Below are 22463 nucleotides of genomic sequence, written 5' to 3'. Positions count from 1 at the left end.
ATCGAGGATAATCAGATTCCACATTTACACTCAACAAAATCATCCCCAGGGTAATCGCTCCCTGTCACTGATGTTGCATTATGCTAATGCACCGACGCAGCCTCAGGTTGGGAGCATTAGGAGCAGTTAAAATTATCCTAACGGACGGATAGGGAGGGAAAGCTGCAGCAGGTAAAGTTTGTTTACGTTTGAGTGCAGCTGGAGAGAGAGGATAGTTTGACAGCTGGTCGAACACTGCTGGGGTTGCAACAAATCATTTTGTTTTTCTTTCCATTACGGTAATTGCTCAGTCCCTAAATTGTCATAGATTAGTGAGAAATTCTCTGCAGTTTACCAAGGCTTAAGGCAATCTTGAAATGGCTTTACGTTTCTTTTAGCAATACATATGCAATGATTAGTTCCGGAGTTGTCAACTATTCAATAAATCACAAACTATTTTGCTAATCAATTTATCGGTTTGACTCAACATTTTCTGATACTATAGTTACTTAAATGTTAGTTTTCAATGTTCATCATCTTGGGCTTTGGAAACTTTGTTTTGTCTCCCAATTTTCTGACATTTTATAGACCACACAACTAGTTGAGTACTCGCTAAACTGATCTACAGATTCATCCAAAATTGTTAGTTTCAGCCACACTGATCAACAGTCCAAAATGTTTTGATACTAAGAATAATGGGAGCAAAGCGACACATTTGAAAAGCTTTTGCAAGCAAATGATTGGCATTTATTCATTTGATTCAAAGACATGTAAAAACGTTGAATAAATTCTGCTGGCACGCACCATGAATACGCACGTGCATTAAACTCAAGGTTCTCTGCAGAGTGATGTGCTCCTGTAGTGCTACGGTGCGCTGCTCCTCTGATCAACAGGTGGGGGAAACACAGTAATTTATGCTGCAATACACCAGAAACAACAGGCGTCAAGTAAACATAGATGATAACTATCTAAGACAGGGGTGTCCAAACTATGGCCCGGGGCCCTTTTTTATTCGCGCACAGCTAATTCTAAAAGTATAATGGAATATGACCCACACATGAAGCTTGTGCTTTTCTTTCATTTCACTTCTTAAATATATAAACATATATTACACAGTATTCATTGTTGTTGTTATGTCCGCGTTAATAAGCCCTATTTTCCAATAAATTCAGTCAATTAAAGTCAAAAAATTGTTCCTAATAAATCTTAGTTGATACAAAAAGCCCAATAACTTATTTGCATAACACTCTTGCCGTTAATAACTGTGTAATATATACCTGGCTGCCTAATCCTTAGAATTGTTACAAGATGTGTATTTTATAAATTGTGTACTTTTTATTTTTTATTATATCAACTTTTTAATGCATGTAACATATGTAACATTAAGCTGTCTGTGGCTCTTTTTTCTGCTGTAACTACGTACATTTCCTCTCTGTGGGACTAATAAAGGGATTCTGACTCTTGAAGTATACCTTTTATACAGGGCTGTGAGGGGAGAGCAACAGCTTCTGTTTTAATAAGGAATGAGCTGCCGAAACATTTTGTAACAAAATAAATGAAACTTTATAGAAAACTGTGTTTAAGAATAATTTGCCGACTGATTGATTTTTTTAACTTATAACTTCACTTATGAGACAATATAACTGACCTCTAGTGAAGGGCCCAGCCCTTCTTAGATCTTTATGTATGTGGCCCTCAGTGAAAAAGTGTGGACACTCCTAATCTAAGATTTAAATGTTAGTTTTATGGAAAATGAAATGCACTAGACACGTTGGAAAGGACACACTTTGACTGTGGGAAAGCTACATGTAAATACAGCTTTTGTTTGTTTACAAGAAAACAAATTGAAGATAAGCTTTTCTCTGCAGCAGATGACACCCATATCATTCTGCAGAGTCATTTGGTGGAGTAACAGCAGTTAAATTAAATGTCATGTATGTGGTGTTGAAACAATCCTGCTCTAGTACAGGAAGCTGGTCAGCAGTGAAACTACAGTGCATAGGCTTACTGTGTCCCCTTTAGACACTGCTCTCCTGTGGCCAGAACACTCAGTGCAGTTTCATCTCATGTCAACAGATTGTGTGGCAAACGGGTTACCCTTAATTAAAACATTTAAGTAAAGATAATTATCTATTTATACTTATATTGTAAAATAAAGTATTCTGTAAAGATAAATGATTGGTTCCTAGTGCCTGTGATCTTGTATTTTCAAGCATAAACATTACTTAGGAGATAACACACGGACAAACATAGTAGTTAGTTACAGTATTATCTTATTTCCACAGCATCCACAGAGCCAAGGCAATTGAGCAGTTCCCAGGACAGATCGTCTCATAAAAAGATTTATTTTTTTCCAGCCCAAATTTACAAAGGCAAGTTACAGAGTATTGTATAAAAAAGAACCATGGTAATGTACACTTTACACAAACTCCTGAAGGGAGGGAGAAAGGAGGTGAGGGTGAAGAGTTCTGAATTTCTCACACAGAAAGAAAATGAAGACATTGTAAACATCCTTGCAAGCACCAGAACCGGCACTCTGGGGGAGGGGGGGCTGTGTGACAGTAGGTGGGTCAGGAAAAGGACAAAAGAGCAAGTGTCTCTGTGTTTTCACAGAAGAATGTTCAACTAGGCACCAATTGAGACAACTGCTGGCCAATAAATATACTCTTCACCATGAAACAAATACAGTCCTGCAAAATACAAGAGCCAAGCACTTTCCAATATGTTGATAGCAAACATTACTTTTCTGGCTTTTCATACACTTCAGTATATATGATTTCACTGGGCTTTTCTTACTACTGAGATAACATTACTACTCTCAGAGAGAGGACAAATGCACTTGTCACAACCATTGTCTGATAAAACTATATGTACTGTATGCAGTGTGCTGGCACTAAAACCCACAGACTTTAATGACAACATCACAGCTGCCTAGATCACCCTTACAGATTAAGTACAAGTCATACACCACCACATTCAGCTTTTTCATATCAGCCATTCTTCTTGAAATGCGCAAAAATTCTAAAAATAAACCATCTTGCAAATTTCCTTGGGATGAGAAACTGGCAACTTATTGAATGGGAATGTCCGTGAACCTCAAAATGAATTGCTGCAGTTTCATAACGATCAGAGGGATCTCGACAACCATCCAACTTCAGAGGGTGTTAGACGTGGGAATAACTGGCTGCTTGTGGACTTGATCACATACAGTGTTCAAAGAAAAAAAGAATTACAACAAAGGGAACCTTAAAGTGTAGAAACCCAAATCAATAAAATTATATTTAATGACAACACGGTCAATATTACACTCATAAAGCAGGAACGTAAAGATTGTTCACGACCCACGACAGCATGGGGTGGCATAAAACCTCTAACAAGTCCCTATCCTGAGCCAATTTGCCATTTATGAATGAAACCACTACAGCAGCACATCCAGCTCAAAACCAAAAATGTGCTTTTTCCCCCCCTCACCCATAAACAAAAGCCCTCTCAAATCAATGCAAATAGCATCTGGATTGAATTTCACTTACAACCCCTGAGGTACAAGAGAACTGTAATTTAAAGCCAAGAGGGTCCTCGGGTAGAACGGGCCTTTTTGACTGTTGCTCTTTCTGCAGATGTCATGTGAATTTACTGAGGGGAGCCACCAGTTACAGATCCGAAGGAAAGCCGAGAGCAACGTGCTTCCTCTCAGCTGAACTTTGAGCCTTCCTTCTTCACTCCTATGGGCATGATCAAGATCCCTATTTCACTGGTATTTACCATGCTTGTTTTTGTTCCAAGTTTTTTAACGGTCTGTTGGCTGTATCGGATTGGTTCATGTAAGGTATAGGGGTTTTTGGGAGTCATTTCATGCACGTGTGTTTAATGTGCCAGTATGTTGACCTAACAGCACAGGCAGAAGCTGTTTGTCTGAGGTATCAGACTCCTCAGCCCAGGTAATACAAAGCTAGTCGCTAGTAAGTAACCCATGCTAACTGTCTGAAGTCTAAGTGTTACAGTGAAGCCACACGAGCAAGAGAAGCACCAGGAGATATTTGCGCCCTTTTGACAGTGAACAACAGCCTGGAAATTAGACTGGTGGACCATTTTGTTTTCACAAAATCTGTCGGTTTGAGTTGCTATAGAATCGCTTTAAAATATCTGGGATGTGGACAGTGACTCAGGTCTGGATCCAGTCTGACTGCATGTTGGGATGAGTGTGTGAACCAAGCTTGTGATGTATTGAAATACTAGAAAGTGAATACAAAGGTAAAAGGGCAGCATGACTACCAAAGCTGAGACATCTCAGAAACGATGATCTGAGCACATGGTGTGCTGTGAAGGCTGGAGGCTATTGAACAACAGTTGGGTGCTGGGATAAATATAAACATTAATGCACATCAAAGTAGGCTTTAAGTCTATATTACAGCAGAAAAATACATGTGTTGAGTGAAATTTCACATTTTTTCTTTTTTGAGGACCATCAAACGTGACAAGCTAAATGAAGCACAATCGTACAGTTTAAACCCCAACAAGTGGCCAGGTGCAGTGACGATAACGCCCCGTGAATTCTTCACTTGCTAATATGGCTTCACTGTTTGAGCAAAACAACAGATGTGACCCTTTCATTGTAAGGAATAACAGGACTCATACCAGCATCAGACACATTCAAGGATGAACACAATGATATGGAGTACAAGTGAAGCATTACCCAGAAAAGAAAACATGAATAGTGTTTATTCTCCATTGAGGTGTGTGCGGTCCCTTCGCAAAAACATGACGACATCATCCCTGAAACAAGAACTGAGGCTTCAAAGAGGATGTGAATCGACAATGTTGATGGGAAAATGAAATGAAATTCTCAGGCTCTCAAGTCTCTGTAGAAAGCAGCTGTTGCCATATTCCCTCTCGCCCACGAAATATAGCCGAACATTTGTCAAGTTAAGGATATACTGTTGTTTCACGGCATACAATAAGCCAGAGACAGAGAGGTGATTCATTTCAATATGATTCACTTTTTCTTTTCAGTCTTTTAATTTAGTTTGACTCCCCTTTTCCCCATCAGCCCCCCATCTCATCATAAATCCCCTGCCAGTTTCTTTCTGCGTGCGACCGAAAACGATACAGTTCAAGAAAGAAAAAAAGAGCTGTCTGGCAGTCCAATAGTCTCTTTTTGCATTGTATGTGTTGACAGTGCAAAGACTAGATAATCAGCGGTCAGGGTCGGTGTTTCCTCTGCGTGTTGAGGCAGAGTGATGGCTTTGAACCTGGGTTTTTATCAGTCTTGTTTTAGTCCAAGGTTTTGAAAAAATTGGGGTTGTTCACGAGGGGAGGACATAAAAAAAATGACAATCTGCATATCCTCAGGGCAGAAGAACTAAAAGATATAGATAGAAACACCATTCAACTGATGTCTAAGAGGGAACAGCGGGGGACTCTCTCCTCATGTGAGCCAGTCACATGAATCTTTGCAGGGTCGAGGTGTGACGGTCAGGTTTCCCTGTGGAGCAAACAGAGGAAGAACGTATTACACCAGGTCACGTCACAACATTCACATCAAATACAGAAACAAAAAGCAGCATGTAGTTTAACTTAAGCTGTATACACTACAATGCTTACGTACATTACAGTTTACTTCATTTTAGAGGGAACTTGTGTTCTTTCACTTATTAATACATTATTTGAGGACCCATATTTACTAGTAACTTGGTATATCAAGACTTTAAGAACAAAATATATGATTATGTTAAAACACATTGCTTTTCTTATACACTCAACTGTATTTAAAATAATTTCTCCAACTTGGACAACTACAACTAGTAAACAGTGTTTACACATTTATGCCTAAATAATAGTAGTGCAATATTATACATACAATAACGTCGTGCTCTCAAAGGGCCGGTTCTGACTACTGTTATTGTTGATACCTAAAGAACTTTTTTACTGATCATACTCCGATAGCTCTATTTAGGCAAAAGAAGAGGCTTATTATTAGTTACGCAATATAGTTTTGTGTTACTTCTAAATAAAGGACTTAAAATAGGAATATTCTTTCCACCAGTAAAGGTGTGTTATTAGTTATGTGTTTACATGCAGCCTACACTCAAAAGCCGTATTGTTATGTAAATCTACCAGTCTTTTACAGCCCTGCTATGAATTGCACTTTCATGAAGGTTATAATGCTCACAAGTGTTACTTTAACAATAGAAACACCTCCATCGCCTTCATTTCAATACAGTTTAACATAACCACAAATGTCTTCCTCAAATTGACTAAAGGTTGAATCAACACCATTCATTTATAATTTGGCGAGTGTCATTTGAAAGCGCTGCCACTAGATGGCGGTGCAGGCTGCTCTGGTTTGGCGTGTTGGCGGGCTCATTGCACATCTCTATTATCAACACTATGATCCACTTGTCCTCAGAGGACCTACTTAGGATGGATGAGCCGTGGAGCTAAATGCTGCACTGCATATTGTGAAAGATTTCAGCAGTGCTGATGGTTTTGTTTGGCCATGATTTGTTTTTTCTTACAAGTTGCTGCCTGTGAGCAGGGAGCAGGGTGTTCTTTTAACTTCAAATGACATAAACCAAGGACAAAGAAATAAACTGCTTTATCTTCAGTGCTAGTACTCGTAGCCTTAATATTTTTAAATATGGAGAAGCAAGATGTCTTCCACCTGCATTTGTCTTGTCTGCAAACACTGCTCTCAGCTGTGTATACATAGCCTTGTGTTTGTTTCACAATCAGTCTTTTGCCCGCTCTCTAACTAATGGGGTCTTACCGTTCTCACCTCCGTGGGGGTGGGTAGAGAGAGGGGGTTGCTGCTTGTTGGCTGGCAACAATAGCTGCTGAGGAGAGACCTACAGTGAATCGGAAAATGTATGGCTATCAGTGATTTGTCCTATTTAGGTTGTTAATTTAGATTGCTGCTTGGTCATCTGCTTTAATTAAACAGTCAGCACATACTTTCACTCAATATTCTGGACTGTGGGCCTTTTGTATTTAATTAGATGGCATAAATCTACTCTGCATATATGGTACCTTAAGAATAACATTTAATGTAGTGAATCCACTCTCAAACATTGAGCTGAATGACTCACCTGTGGCGTATGATAGGTCGTATTGCCCCGAGAGTAGGGGGTACCCCAGGTGGTGGTGGGAGGGCATGATGCGCTGGGAGGGCGAGGAGCGGGGTCGGTCTACGTCTCTTTCTCTTTCCCTCTCGCGCTCCCTTTCCCGATCTCTCTCTCCTCCGGCGCCTCGGTCCTGCTCCCGCTCCCTCTCATGGGGCGGCTTGTCACCGACTGTGGGGGATTTACTCTTGTATTGGCTGGCGTGCTGATGCAGGATATCCAGGGCTTTGGAGTCCACGGCCGTTTTGGTGACTGTTGGGCTAGCACGAGATTTGTCGCCGCCTTCCTCAGCTCCGGACATTTTATTGCCATATGGAGAAAACGGGTAGCCTCCAGGAAGGTACGAACCTGAGAGTAATCAATAAGATTGATTAGAATTAGGTTGATGTGGAATCAGATGACTATTGATGATTGATTGCTATTTTAAATGCTCACATCAATCAAGTTGAACAGTCAACACAATTGATTTCAGGTCACTAACCAGAACATTTTGACTTCTAGACAAAATTGTCATATTGTCCACCTTTATTGAGTTATTTCCAGTTTCCAATTCAAGCTTATTTTCGCTACACATATTTTTTTACGATTTAGAAGAAAAAAAACCACTGGAAGTATTTCAATGTGTTCGACTGCAATGACAAAATATAGCAGTTTCATTTCACTTACAGAAGAAAAATGTATGGTCAGAACATTTCTGAATGTAAACCATCAATAGTACAGTGTGAATAAAGGAGTTACACAATTCTTGAACACGTGTGAAATATACTTTGCACTACCCCCCAGTATGAATGCCTGCATTTTCGCCCTAATAATTGTAATCTTGCACATATAATAAGCCTATTTAGAACCATAAAACCTCATTGACTCAACTTATCTAACTTTCATACACACTTCTCCCGGAGCTCGCTATGTTTTGGCTCCATCGAGCTACGCCAAATAATCACAATTATTTCCTGCTGTTTTAACATTTTCACAACAACAAAAAACAGCAATTTGTGGTAACAACACAAACATTGCTGCAAATTCCAAATTCAGTTATTTCTGAATAAAATCACAAATACTTGACCAGAGGTGTTGCTTAGACCGGTACACACAGCTTTGATGGACAATGTAAAGCTGCACTAACAGATCCTTAGAGCCAGCGTGTTTTCAAAAAGTAATGCAAGCCAAAAACAATACACCTTCAATTATTTAAACCATGTTGACTTGGTTGCCTTTTCATAACTGTACAGTAAAACGAATAGACTCGCTATTCAAAGAAATAGAACTGCATACTTAACATTATTTTCACTAGGAGTTTTTTCTTTTTAACTCCCTAATATTAGGAGTTAATCTTATCTCATACCTGGGTAATTCTGCATCATGACCGAGGGCATGCCCCTGTATCCAGGGTGGTTGGGGTCATAGCCTTGTCCATAGGGGTAACCGTGCATGTAGGGCATGTAGCCCTGGTGCTGTGCTAGTGGTGATGAGAACTGCATGTGGGGATTAGAACGAGAGTCTTTGTTCACGGCCCGTTGGTCCTCAGAAGGGACTCTAGGATCACTGCCCTCTTTGCCTTCCTCCTTGGGCCCACTTTGACTGTCCTTGGGCCTGGGTCTTTCATCCTTTACTTTGCGGTCACGTTCCCGTTCTCTGTCCCTTTCATCTTTCCATCGAGGTTGCTGTTGCTGGTGTTCGTCTTCTGATTGGGGTTTTTGGCCCTCGGGGTACTGCTGAAAGACGGTACAAGTCAGCACACATTCTGAATCTACATATTGAAATAAAACTAGAATATCAGATGTAAAAACATAGATTCTAACACTGACATCATAGATTGTTGTTTACCTGTCTGTACCACATGGCCTGCTCCGTCCCTGCCTGACCTCTGTGCTCTAGTGTCGGCTTGGAGTCTTCCTTTCCATGGGGTCCTCCCTCAGACAGCTTCATCTTTAGCCCCTCAGCTTGCTGGGACTTTGGGTCCTCTGTCTTTATGCTCCCCAGGGATTTAGAAGAGGGGTCAGAGGGCGAGTCCCTGGATTTGCTCGAGGGCTGCGACGTCTTTCCAAGGTCTGGCTGACTTGGGGCTTTGGAAAGGCTTGGCGGCATCGGGCTCTTTTGTTTCCACTCCTCCTTCATGGAGGCTTCCCGTTCCTTTATGGCTATGTCCGACTTCTTCTCGGCACGATGCTGTTCAGCCATTTGTCGCTGCCGCTCATCGTACTGTTGCCGGTATGCTGGGTTGGTGTTCATCAAGTGGTTATGGTAGGCTTGATCAGGGTGGTATGCATATGGGGGGACATACGCATACTGGTTGTAGTAAAGAGGTTGCATGTACATGTTTGATCGCTGTTGGATGACTGAGGGCTGTTGTTGTTGTTGTTGTTGTTGCAGCTGCTGCTGTTGCTGCTGTTGTTGTTGTTGCTGCTGCTGCTGCTGCTGCTGCTGCTGCTGCTGTTGTTGTTGTTGTTGCTGCTGCTGTTGCTGTTGCTGTTGCTGCTGCTGCTGCTGCTGTTGTTGTTGTTGTCGCTGCTGCTGGTCCTGCTGCTGCTGCTGCTGCTGCTGCTGCAGTTGTTGTTGTTGCTGTTGTTGCGGCTGGCCAGAGGCACTGTCAGTTTTGTGGTCTTCATGAACCTCAACTTTGACTTTTACCTCACCTTGCTCCTGGTCCTCTTCCCTTTTGATCTTAATCTGACCTTCAGCTGCTGGTGTACCTGGATTGGGCGCTCCGGGACTGGGGTTAACGTAATTGGGTGAGTAGTACGCGTCATACCCGGGATAGTATGGGGACTCTTTGCTGGGCGCCGGGTTTGGAAAAAGTGCTTTTTTGACACTTTCCCTGACAGCTTGTTCCTCTGTCCTAACTTTGACACCTTCTAGTTTCCCCTCACCATCCTCACCAGCATCTGAAATGTCTGAATAGGCTGGGCTATTAGTTTTGACTGAAGAGTTGTCTGCACCATTCTGGCTCCCAGGGTTTATTGGCGTGAGAGGCTGTGGCATCCCACTGCCATCTATCCGACTGGCTACACCAATTGATGGGCTGGGGGCATTGTCAGAAAAACTGTAAATTTTATCAGCCTCAGCCTTAATACTGGCCAAGCGACTCTGATGAAGATCTGAAGAACCATTGAGCAGTCCTTCCCCCTTAATTCCTAGTTCAGAGGCATCAGTGTATTGAAGCTTTCCTTCCTCTAGCTTACCTCCCTTTCCAGGAGGCTTGGGGCTGTCAGGCTCCTTCGCTCCATCCTTTTTCTTTTTCTTTTTCTTGTCTTTGGAGCTACTTGAGGCAGGATCTCCAATGGCAGCAGGTTTAGGCTGTGTCCCCTTCATTTGGGGACTCTTAGGAACCCCTTGTATCATTGGGGTAAGCACCGGGGAAGAATTTGGGTTTCCAGGAGGAAAGGGGTACATCTGCTGCGGTGCTGTCGCGCCAGGGCCAACAGGCCGTGGTGACTTCATGTTTTTCTGAGCCAGTTTATCAGCTTTTGTGCCAGCCTTTTTAGACTTCTTATCATCTATATCATCGTTACTGGCCTCATCAGTGAGGCATGGCCCCTCTTCACAGCCTTCCATTGGGACACCTCCTATTTCTGGATCTGTCTCAGCCATTTTCTTTTTATTCTGTTTTGAACCAAACTTGCCCGGAGATGGGGAAGGACTTTGAGCATCAAAGTTCCTGCCTTTAGGAGTTACTGAACGTGCCGGAGATAAGCATCCTTTCTGCGAGATGGATGCTCCATTACAGTTCCCTGGCTCAGGATGGAGAGTCGAGTCTTCTCCATACTCACTGTCTCCATCTATTTCCAACTTTATGTCATCATCATTATGGGCACGGGCTTGGTGGTACTTGAGACCATTGATGTGCTTGTACTTCTTGTTGCAGTTAGGGTGTGGGCAATCAATTAGAACTGGAGAGGGGCAACTGCGATCGAGGGGAGGTGGAAGTGGCTCAGTCTTAATAGAAGGAATAGGGAGTCCTGTGGGACCCACTCCTCCACTGTTGGAGTTGGTCCGCATACGTTTGTTGCCTTTGGTGTCCTCTGAGCTGGAATTGGGTTCCATGTCCGAGGCCGGTTTGGTCTTACGTTTACCAGTCGAGGAAGGACTGGCCTTGATGTCCTCTGTGTTGCTGTTAGGGGGTGTGCGGCGCTCTGATGGCGTCTGGCTGCCCCTACGGCCCTTGCTGTTGGAAGCAGCACGCGTCTTGTTGTTGGTGGTGCCCTTGTTGTCAGAAGAGTTGCTGTTCTCGTTGATAGGGGTGTTGCTATTCGGTCTCATTCGCTTACCCCGACCACGGCCATTCCTCATCTCTAGATCGCTTGAAGGGGATTCACAAAACCTGCATAGTAGAGAAATCACGTATAAGAATCAGTGACCTCACAGTATCAATGGTTGTTTTCAATAAAACTCAGGTTCTGAGATTATAAATCTGACCACGCAATTATTCTTAAATTACAATGTCATGTAAAGGGATTCTTTGTTGAATACATTTGTACATGGAAGGTCCAGATGTGGCATTTTTTTGGCAACTATTATTCTCTCTAAAGGCCCTTAAACATACCTAATTGAAAACATAATTGTTCAGCCTATTCAAGACATATGTTCAAATTCAAGAATTTAGGTTTCTATGCTTTGCCTTCCTTTAGTTTTTTTTTAATTTATCAGGATGTTAGTCTTTATTTTCCCTTGGAAACAGGCTTCAACTGCCATTTACTTTATTGCTTGTTCATTTTATATGCTGCAGTTACACATTGTCTCATAGGAAATGTAGGAAACCGAAATGATGATAGTAATACCAATAAAGACAATACTTGGGGATTAAAGTCCTTTTTGGCAAACACAGACAAAACCGCAATGATAACAAAATATGTAAGCCTTTGATCTTTCCCTATTCTATGATAAAATACCAATCTGGTATTTTGTGCACTGAGTGGGTATGCACATTAAACAAAGCCACACGACAACTCAAAAGCATGCAAACATAATTTGAAAAGACATCAGTAAACATTCTAGCTGCTTTGTTATCAAAACAAAGTCATTACAATTCTTAAAATAGCAGTTTGGCCTTATCTCTCCATAACAGTAATGTAATTATATTTGTTGCACAGCAGTGAAGGTTAGCAATCTGTGACAACGAGAGGCACTGGGCTGGAATGACTCACAGCTTACCCTACAAGTCTCTCCTAACTATTTCAACCCCAGCAAGAATTTGGACTGATTATAAGCCCAAGTTTATATTCAGTCCACTGAAAGCCTTCTGAATTATTCATGGTGTGTCCCTAATGTAGTTGTGCTACAAACTATAAGACTATCTCAGTGCAAATACAGCCCAGCAAACCTCACTTATTGAACATTACTGTGATATACAGTGATACATTAGTGTGGAACAGCCTCATCTTGTTTTCCATTAGTGCTGCTTTAATCTTGATTTTCCTGCACTTAACCATGCATTTCAAATATAGATTTATATTTACATTTAGATAATGTACAGGTTCTCTAAATCAAAGCAAGTGCTTGGCAATCTATTTCACACAACCTTTTCATTTTGCATAACAATAGCGAATACCCAGAAATTACAAATACGTTAAGGTACCGCTACCGCCTACATAACACTGATCCAAAAAAATGCAGCCTTAGAAAGAGAATGTTTTACAGCGTCAAGGAAAAGCTATTAGTCCAATAATTGGATTCTGCAATCTGGCTTGTTAGAGTAGCTTTTTATTTCCACTACTTCCTCCTGGGACGTCAGCCGGTTGCCAATGAATCCTGATTCCACAGACTTCAGATAAAGGCTAACATGTACTTGCAAGGTCCAGCTGTACACAAGCAAGTTTGTGCATTAAGCCGTATATCCTTGAGCTGATGCTACTCCAGCAGATACATATCACAGAGAATATGAAAAGGTTAAGAGACCAAGTACAGCTTGGCTAGAGAGACGGCATCAATGATTCATGGAAACCATGACTTTTTTTCCTTGACATTTACAACTAGCATCTGTGACTGTAAATGCTTTGTAAAGTGCAGATAAAATGCTGAATCAGTGTGTGTGTAGCTTCCGTTTTAACAACTCCAAACAAATGAAGCCCTATTCATAGAAATGCAGTTCAAATGAAGAATGTTTAAATGTTACTATTTAAATACACACTGTTTTCTCCAGTTAAAACAGAAACCAGACATGGAAATGCTTCTTACCTGGGGGGTGCCCAGTCATGCCGTGTGCAGTCCAACAGAGTGCCCACATATGTCTTATTCCTCCAGGTAACATTGACCACCAGCATGCCTATGAGACAAGGAGAAAGAAGTGTTAACAATGACAATTAAGGAAAACACACAACACAGAATGTTTCACGTTGAGATGCATAATGTAACTGTCTTTAATATGTGAGCAAAAAGAGAATCCTGGCTGCTGCATTAATGTGTTGATCTTTGCTAAAGGGTGTCACATGCAAGACAGTTACACAAGTCAAAGATCGTTTTTTAAACTGCTTTACACAGTAAAGCCGTAGGGGCAAGACTGACTGATATCTTCTAAATGACTTGGAACAGACTCCACTGCAGTCAGTATAGGTCCTGGCAGAAGGTCCCACTAAGAGCGATCACACTAAGGTAACCGGGGAATATTCACTGAACATCCTTTCCATTTAAAATAAGCCATCTCACAGCGCGAGAGATTTCCCTGAAGAAGAATTACTTGGAGGCAAATACTTTTTTTCCATTCCTCTATCTCCCTTTCCAGCTGAGGAATGTACTACCTTGGGGAGAAGTTGAATCTACTAAAACAGCTTCTTACAAACAAATAAACACACAAACAAGCTCCTGGGTTAAACCGATTCAACGTGAACTGTTCAGTTTGACAGAATGTAACTGAGTGTGCAATACAAGATCCTTGACTTCACTGGTATTGGTGCAATCTGTCACACTTTGAAGCTTCTGTGTTGCCATTTGGCTATTGTGAATGTGGGTGCACTCGTGAGAGTTACACACCCCACCTGCGCCGACTGTGAAACCTGACCTCTTATTTGAAATCTAAAATGAGTTCAAAAGATCACACAACTCTCCGTTTTTTTCTCTTAAAACACCAAGTACTGTTCATCTGAAGGCAGTTTGCCATTTGTAGTAAAGAAATAAAAAGTACAGAAGCACTAATCTTAAACCCTTATTTTACACATTAAACGTCAGTTAAAAATAATTCATGTTATTGCACAAAGTCAGCAGAGTGCTGGAGGAAGATTGGTGCCAATTTCTAGTTTTCGCACGTCCATTCAAAAGTAATTCATCAACCAAAGCAACTTCAGAGGATTAGGAGCAACGGCCGAGCACAAAAACATTGTATTGCTCCCACCATTCCCCCCACTCCCCAGTGGTGACCTCAGCATGCCACTTCAGCACTGCAGAGAAACTGGAGGCTGCAGTGAGCTAACTTATCTAATGGCACAGGAATGCTGGCTGGCAGCTTCCGCCCTCGGAGCATTTTATTAGCTTAGGAAACCTCTTGCTCACCCCATTCTCCCTCTCTCCTTCACCTTCACTTCCTCTTTTCAATGGCATAACCATTCCTGGCTTACAATCTTTTTTCCCCTCCCATACACAAGTCACAGTTCAGACCTCATTTTTCTCTTGCTGCCTCTGGCATAAAGCGGCGAGTGTATAAGGCATTTATATATGTTTACAGGAACCTACTGACACTTTGCCACAAGTCTCTTCCTTCACTCTATGGCCTGAAAACATGGTCCAGGCTAGATCCAACTGCAAATATCGTTCAGGAGAGGTTCTCAAGTTCAGATTTATGTCACATAAAAAAAACAGACCTTTTCTTAAACGCCTTCAACAGACCGCCCCCCTAAGCTCTTCGAACACTCCAAGACAAAATGGCTCTGGCAGCTGGTTGTGGCAGGATGTAAATCAAGGCAGGGCAAATGAATGAGTAGTCTTTCATGATGTGCAGGATATAGTGTGCCCTTCTTTCTCATGCGAAAGGGTTTAGAAATGATACCACGAGTTGTGTGTAACGATTTAAAATTAACATTAGCGCTGACAATGGAGGAGCATGAATTATTGCTGGTACCAAGTTAAGTGTTTGAATTGAATACTTCAACAATTTGAAAGTCTTGAGAATGAAAACATTTAAACCCCGACCATTGTTTGACCTTTGGAGAGAAGCAGTCATTTAAAAACGCTTAATTATAACATTACATTTCTTTAAATATACATAGTATTTTTTGAATGAGTTTGTGATCATATTATAACCTCAATAAATGAAATTAATTTGTAAATATAAAAAAATGTTGTACTTGAAATGCAGTAAGTTGGTATTTGAACAAATGATGACTGATACTAGCTGTTGGTCATTTTAAAGAATGTATAGCTTGGCACGTCAAGATTTCTATGATTTTCTGTAATTCTTCCCACAGATTTACGTCAACTGAATGAAGCTGAATGCTGATTCTCTCCGAAACTATCTTCAATCCAATGCAAAGGTTTGTTTAAACAGGTCTGAAGCTTGTCTCGTATATCAAAGATTTCACAATCCTGTTCTTAAGAAATTGCCTGATGTATTTGGCTGTTGGATAGGGATCACTGCCCTGTGGGAACATCATTCTATGTATTGAGTTCTCCTTGAGAAGTCCCCTGTATTTCCCTCTACTACAACTCCCAGGTGACTGCCGCTGAAGAGCAGAACTCAGTGTAGCAAAAACTAGGGCTTTATAAACGTGAAATATGAATTAGTGCAATAATCCAATGGGCGTCAATCTGACTGAGCATTTATTAATAAACCGTTCAAGTGCTATCAGTGGCAATAGGTGAGTCAATACATTAATCATTAGAAAGTAACCCTATAACATGTCTCTAGTATATTTGGATAAATGTGTAAATCAATATACAAATGAATATGGCAGCCATGGACATACACATCCACCATCACTAACACATAGGCTACAGAAAGACCTATTGCTCAATTTTCAATTAATCAATTTCTTTGCTTCAAGGTCTGAATCCTATACAAGGCTTTTTGTGGACTGTGAATGAGTATTTTCCGAAGAGGGGGGTCCTTCTGGCCACCCTCCCGTGTTGAAGCCAAGCAGCTCTGTAATCCTGTCAGAGCGGGCCTTGGCTTCTGGGTCGCCTCAGATCTCTGCCTCGGCAAAACTCAGTGTGAATGCTAATAAACTAGTTTCTCAAATGTTATCTGGGACATATCAAGGATATTTAAAGAAAGGTTGATGCATCTTAAACCGAATGGAAATGGTGCTAAAAACTACAAACAAGAAATGGTGGCAACACTTCACGTTTGAACGACTTGTAATAAGTAGGCAATCTAAATGTATGCTTCTGAAAGCTTTCACTGAGTTATCCTGTCCTATTCGTCAACCATGGCAGGAGTGAAAAGGATTTTTACTTCTGCTATTCAATTTCTTAGCCAAACAGCCAGCCTCTATATTAGTAGAAAGAATGACAGACACTTCAAAATCATTTTACATCATTATTGCAACACTGCCATTTCCACTTGATTCCCTCCTTAAGATAAGAGATAATTATTATTTCTGGTCAGAGTGAAGTAGAACAATCATCTCTACCCCCGTGCTTACACTAGACATACTTTTTCTAAATCTAAAATGTAGCTTATTAAGATTACATTTTGTTTTCATTAAGCAACGTATTCATCATTATTGTGTTGATATTGACTTGTTAAACAATGAATTGATACATTAATTGTACATCCATTGAGCTAATTGGAAAACAGTAGGTTGTGGTTGTGTTACACATCTTTAAAGACAGTCATAGCTAACGAAAAACTTGCTTCTCAAAGTATCCCATTTTGACTCCCTGTAATATTTCACAATTTACAACATATTTCTTTACTTATTGATGTCTCTTAACTAGGTGGGTGAACATCCATTGAAATTCTAGGCAATATCATAAAAATATGCTCATGGGAATGTCAAGAGATTAGGATTAGGTTTACATTTCTGAAAGCCATTTGAATTTATCCGCACACTTTCATCCTAGAAATAATTTTCAAGCTGTTTGGACAAAGATGTCAATGCAGAGTTTGTCCAAACATGGAAATCCCTTAACGAAAAAACCCAAACTAATTTCCATGTGGCAGAGAGCAAATGATACACGAATCTGAGATGACCTTCCATGCATGATCATTTGTTTACACAGGGAAGTTGTATGTCAGTGTTTGTGTGAGCCCCTCTTTACTTTGGGGGAGAAACAGAGTGATTTGGCACAATCCCAGTCGTCTTATTAGGGTCACTCCTGACAGCCGAGTGAAGCCAAAATGACTGACAGGAATTGGCCTGCAATTTTACCACTTATTTCCTTTCAATGCTGTCGAACAACAAATGGCAGCCCTCTTTACGCACCAAACTCCACTACTTGGATTACTTGAACAAGAGGGCAATGTGGGGGCACAAATTAAGTCAGGAGTAGGTTTGTCTGCTGCATGGGTGACTGCCCCCCCGCTCCCTCCTTAACACATTTCATTAGGTTGCAGTGGGGCCAGCAGATCGAGTCCTCTGCTGCTGACGAGGGCCACGGGTTCACTGGCTGACCTCTGCTCTGCTTCAACTCAACAGGAATTCAGCGGGGCTAATGGCATTTTCACTGGCTGACCTTGTCCAAATGCCTTTGTTATCTTTGAGGGTTGAAGCTCACTTTGTAATTATTGGATGTGACATTATATTACCGTTATCAGAAAGACCAAATTAAAAAGGTTCTTAGATTTTTCTTTAAATTTGTCTGACTCGAACAAGTCTTGATTAAAGAAAATGTGAACAACTACCACCACTCTTAATTATCACCTCCTCTTGTACGCAGTCCGGTGCTTAAGTAATTATTGACAGCTAGCTCTTTTCACTTCCTCATTTTCTCTTCACTAAAAAGCACCACTCGTATCAAGGTTGAATGAAGACAAGAAAGTGAGAACAATGAGAAAAATAGTGTCAGTATTCATTAAGGGGAGAAGATAAAAGATAGCCGGGTACTGCCATGAGCAATAACTGTAACATTGATAAATGAAGCGTTTGAGCATTCAACTGTCTGAGCATGTTTCCAACAGTCCATTTTAAGAGTGTTTCTGCACTCGTGGTGCATAACATGGAGCCAAGCTTGTCTGGTTGTGTCAGTGTCAGAATACAAAGTCCTAAAACTGACCTCATCTTAAATCCTGGGCAGACAGGAATTTAGGACAAATTGTAAGAGTCACTTTAAGCACTCAAGATGCTGGTGATAATGCGGTACTTTGAGAATTTCAAGTGTTCGGGTAATTTGCCAGTCATATTTAAAATGTCATCGTTTAGCTGAAAGGATTTAATTAACTGATTATTTGATTAACATATTAATCGAATGTAATGATTTTAATTAAATGATCATTCGAGGTATTTTTTCTAATTAAAAATGAAATAGTTTCACACCTCAGTACTACAATAAAGTCACTGGAAAATTAAACAACTATTTGGTGCATGGTTTTATTTGGACTTTCAGATCATTTAACTGATCCCCATCTGAAAAGTTCAGGCTGCATTCCGGTTCATGAGAGGTAAAAGTGCAAAGTCACTCTCACTGACAAGAATAACAGTCTGAGAGAAGGTCAATTCTCTCATACCACTGAGAGGCAGAGAAGGGGAGCATTAGTATGCTTTCCACATCGTCGCAACATTATCAGCAGCATGCAGCAGCAGTTTCTTCCTTAACAAATATCAATTCAGTAGTTTACAGTGGAAGTACACCACTGAACAGCAGCCATGCATGTAACTTCTCTATCGACCCAACATGCATTTATTACTGTAAATAATTTGCAGTGAGGCAAAGAGCAGTTTTCTTAAATGCCATCTGGGTAAATCTATAATCCCTCTGTCAAAACAAACCCTCTGGTGTTTTTCCTATAGGAGATGTTGCTCAGATTAAGAGACAGGTCTGCCAAAGGCGCATTACTCAAAAACTCGTTGACGTGTATATAGCAAACATGATATCTTATGACAACCACTGGCAAAGCCTACAATTCCTCCAGGCATATGATTTACGTTTCAAGACCATTTAAGTGCTTGAAAAAATGCAGTTGTCGGGCAATATGAATAGGAACCAAGTCTCTCTTAAGAGATTTTTGTTGTGAGGCGCCATCTTGGAAACACCACCCGGGGACTAGATTTGTGACTAACAAGACAAGTTTCCACCCTAAAAGAATGCGAGTCATCTCAATCTAAAATTCCCTATCGGGTATTATTTCAACCACATATTTTTGGTAAATCTTTAAAACATGGGATTGTTGCTTTTGTTTTGCTCGTGGAAATTGTCCACTTCCACTGTCAAAGTGAACACTGATGAGGGTTTGGTAAGCTGGAAAGTAAACAAGGCTAAGCTAGTTCAAGAGTGTGGGCTAGAGAAAGAAAGGGGCGTATCACTTTTGTTCTCTTCTTTTCAGTGTGTCCTCTACTGTTAACAGAAGTTTGTGATTGATTTCTCACACCATCTTCTTCTTGCTCATTGGCCTGGCAGCGGGCTACAGGCTTTCCGAGAATGCTCACTCTTATTTCAAGCACAGTTTCTATAGCGGGTTCACGGAGAGCAGCCACCGCTCGCCTTTGTAAAAACATTTCAATGAGGCCACTGACAGGTGGTCTTCAAAAGAGCAAGGAAGCATAGCCGGCGAGTGAGTTAAAGAGCCAAGTGCTCTTTTCATACAATATTCCCCTTCTCCGCTCCCTGACAGGGTTGGAGAAAAAGAGAAAAACACAACACATCTCGCCAATGTTTATACAGGAATATCCGTTTCACACTGACCTCTTCTACTCGTATGCCAGACCGCGTTTAAGTCCTGTGCTAAAGCCAATGCTTACAATGATGTAATACGTGTTGCTTAAATAATCCATGACACAAACATTCATCACAAACAGCCTGTTTTATTTATCTATTAAGGCGCCTAAGAAGCTGCAGGACCTGTATTGGGGAAAAGCCTGCTGTGTGCTGGAGGGTCGGGTAGTGTGAGGTGCGGTGGAGGGGGGGTGCACACTTGCATTGAGCTGCAGTATTTGGCCAAAGGGGCCCTCTCTGTGTTCACTCTGCCCTGGAGCAGGAGCCAAGGCATTCTGGGCTGCGGTTCAACAGCAATAAACTTCTCCAGCATTTTAGAGATGACATTTAGAGGTATCAGCATGCTAAGCCTGGGAGGGGTTGGCCCATCGCTCTGCAGACACGACCCTGGGAGCTGCCACTGCCTTGTCTGCGCTCAGGGGATTTGAGTCAGTGCCGGGCCTTAAAATACCACGTCAATGCCCTCCCCCCGCTTCTGTCTACGCTCCAATGGCCCCCAGGCTGACTAACTGACACAGACTCACTTCCCCACTCCATGTACTACGCTCCTTCACAGGACTAAACCAATCCAATAAAAATGTTATTCTGTTATTCAGCAATTCACATATACATTCAGTCTAGCCATTATCCATGACATGCCTGATACATCTGTGCTCATATTACAGGGGATGGAACATTTATTTGGTCTTATCAGACAAGATTCTTGTCAGCTCAGACCAAAGGTGCAGCTTCTGTGATCGTATTTGTTAGTTGTCGCTTGCTTCCTCCTCATCTGTTCCTTTCACAAGCATTCGGTGAGCCGGGTGAGGCACAGACAATTACTGGGAGCCTGTTGTTCATTTACTCCCACAAGGCCGAAAGGCGGAGGTGATGAAGCAGCTGTTGGTTGGCATGCTAAATGAAACGCGCGCACACACTGTGCATGCCTAAACAGCTCTGTATGAGACTTGTCATGCAGAGAAGTGGGGGACTGCTCAACTTCACTGCTAATCAGGATGCTTCTGCAATGTCTTTGGGGCCCTCTGTTTGTTACTCTTCCCTGGTACTCTGCCTGGATTCGCTTGATTTTTCTCATTTGGTTCTCATTTGCTCAGTTGCACCACAATGACAGAAGTCTGCTCTCATAGGTCTCTTAGGGAGAAATGCAGAATGGCGGTGCAGTTCGAACTAAGCAGCATGGTCTCTTTCATCCTAAAACTAGCCGGTGGGCTGTTAGGGTCCCGTACCATTCAAATGATGTAGGAAGAACACTCAGCTTTGTGTTGTTTAATGCACTGTGCAAAATGTAATACAACTGATTAGTCTTCATATTTTATCTAATGAAGTTGCAATCCGGCTGTGTCTACCTGATAGAGGTCTTTCTGTGATAAAACAAAAACAGGCTTCAAAGAGATGGAAGTGGGTTAGATCCTGGAAACCCTTCTTTCCTCAACAGCTCAGATGGCCAAAACAATCTGTGCACTACACCTGCAGAGTGCCCCCCTCCCCCCTCCCTCATCCTTCAACACATACCTACCCTCACCACCATAACGCTTTTTAAAAGCACTCAAAAGCCCCCACCAGCCTCTACCCCACTGAGCCAGATAGAGTAGAATCAGAAGAAAACACAGCCCCATCAGGACAAACCACTACCTCTTTGAGCCAAAATAACAGCTTTAAAGGGTGAGTGCAGGCAAAGGACGGGGAAAGGGAAGGGGGCAGGACGAGGGGGGAGGGTCAATCACTCAGTGGGAGGCAGAGAATGAGGGAGCACAAACATAGTACTGGTGTTGGCCCTGAGCCATGTTTGTGTCACTAACAGAAGTAGCCTTGTCTATCTCCACCCCTGCCCCAACCCCCTGCCTTGCACTCGCTCTCCCAGTTTGCTTGGAAACAGAGTCAAGGGGTGACGGGCTGGATGCTTGGTAACAGAAAAAAGGGTTGCAATAGAGAGGAGGGAACAGGGGTGAAACTAACACAGCCTGGGGCTGGATCAAAAATCAAAAAATAAAAGGGAAGGAGAGGGGGGGGGGGGCACTCAATAGCAGGGACTGTGCTTGGGGAATGTTGATGAGGGACCTTTTTCTGTTTGGTTCCTTCAAGTGAACCAACAGGCAGCATTGTGGATGTGTGAGCGATTTGTACTCAGCATGCCCGCAGAGCCAGTGAGCGCGAGCTGCTTTGAAGATTAGGTGTACGCATTATTTCTCTTGCACGACAGAAAAGGAGGGCTGTTTTTTCAGACCCAGCAGAACCTGACAGTGCTAGCGATACATCTTAAAATTAAATCAGCTGAATGCGATTTCGATCAAAGGGAGGAAAACAGAGAAGGTCTAACATTTCACTCGGACTGCAGTGCAGGAGAGGAGCCAACTCAATTCCCAAATGGCAGGCTTGCAAAAAAAAAAGTGCTTTGTGTTATGAGGCATGTTGTTGCAGAGAGCAGATATCTCTGTGCAACAAACTCCCGTCTGCGTACTCCTGAGCAAAAAACAAATCAAAGCCACATAAGAACAGCCTGCCAACTACTATTCTTGTTGGCAATACTATGCAGCATGTGGGCTGTTAAAGCACACATTAGTACCACCA

General features: G+C 41.9%; 1 protein-coding gene across 4 annotated transcripts in view; it reads right to left on the bottom strand.

The window, feature by feature from the left end:
• Positions 1-2308: 2308 nt before the first annotated feature.
• znf609b (zinc finger protein 609b) overlaps positions 2309-22463 on the bottom strand; it is an 81991-nt gene continuing 61836 nt past the window's right edge. Inside the window, exons 4-9 of one of the 4 annotated variants that reach the window (XM_079663741.1) lie at positions 13272-13359; positions 8925-11418; positions 8443-8809; positions 7065-7445; positions 6746-6824; positions 2309-5461 (exon numbers count right to left, since the gene is read on the bottom strand). In XM_079663741.1, the coding sequence (XP_079519867.1) occupies positions 6751-6824; positions 7065-7445; positions 8443-8809; positions 8925-11418; positions 13272-13359 (3404 nt within the window). In that variant the 3' untranslated portion in view covers positions 2309-5461; positions 6746-6750. Of the gene's footprint in view, positions 5462-6745; positions 6825-7064; positions 7446-8442; positions 8813-8924; positions 11419-13271; positions 13360-22463 lie in introns of all 4 variants that reach the window. The other 3 variants (XM_079663740.1, XM_079663743.1, XM_079663742.1) reach the window with 3 other exon arrangements.

Source organism: Notothenia rossii, assembly GCF_949606895.1.
Source record: "Notothenia rossii genome assembly, chromosome: 2".
Classification (NCBI taxonomy): Eukaryota; Metazoa; Chordata; class Actinopteri; order Perciformes; family Nototheniidae; genus Notothenia; species Notothenia rossii.
The sequence above is the reverse complement of the archived record's forward strand: the minus strand, read 5'-3'. Positions and strand labels throughout refer to the sequence as shown.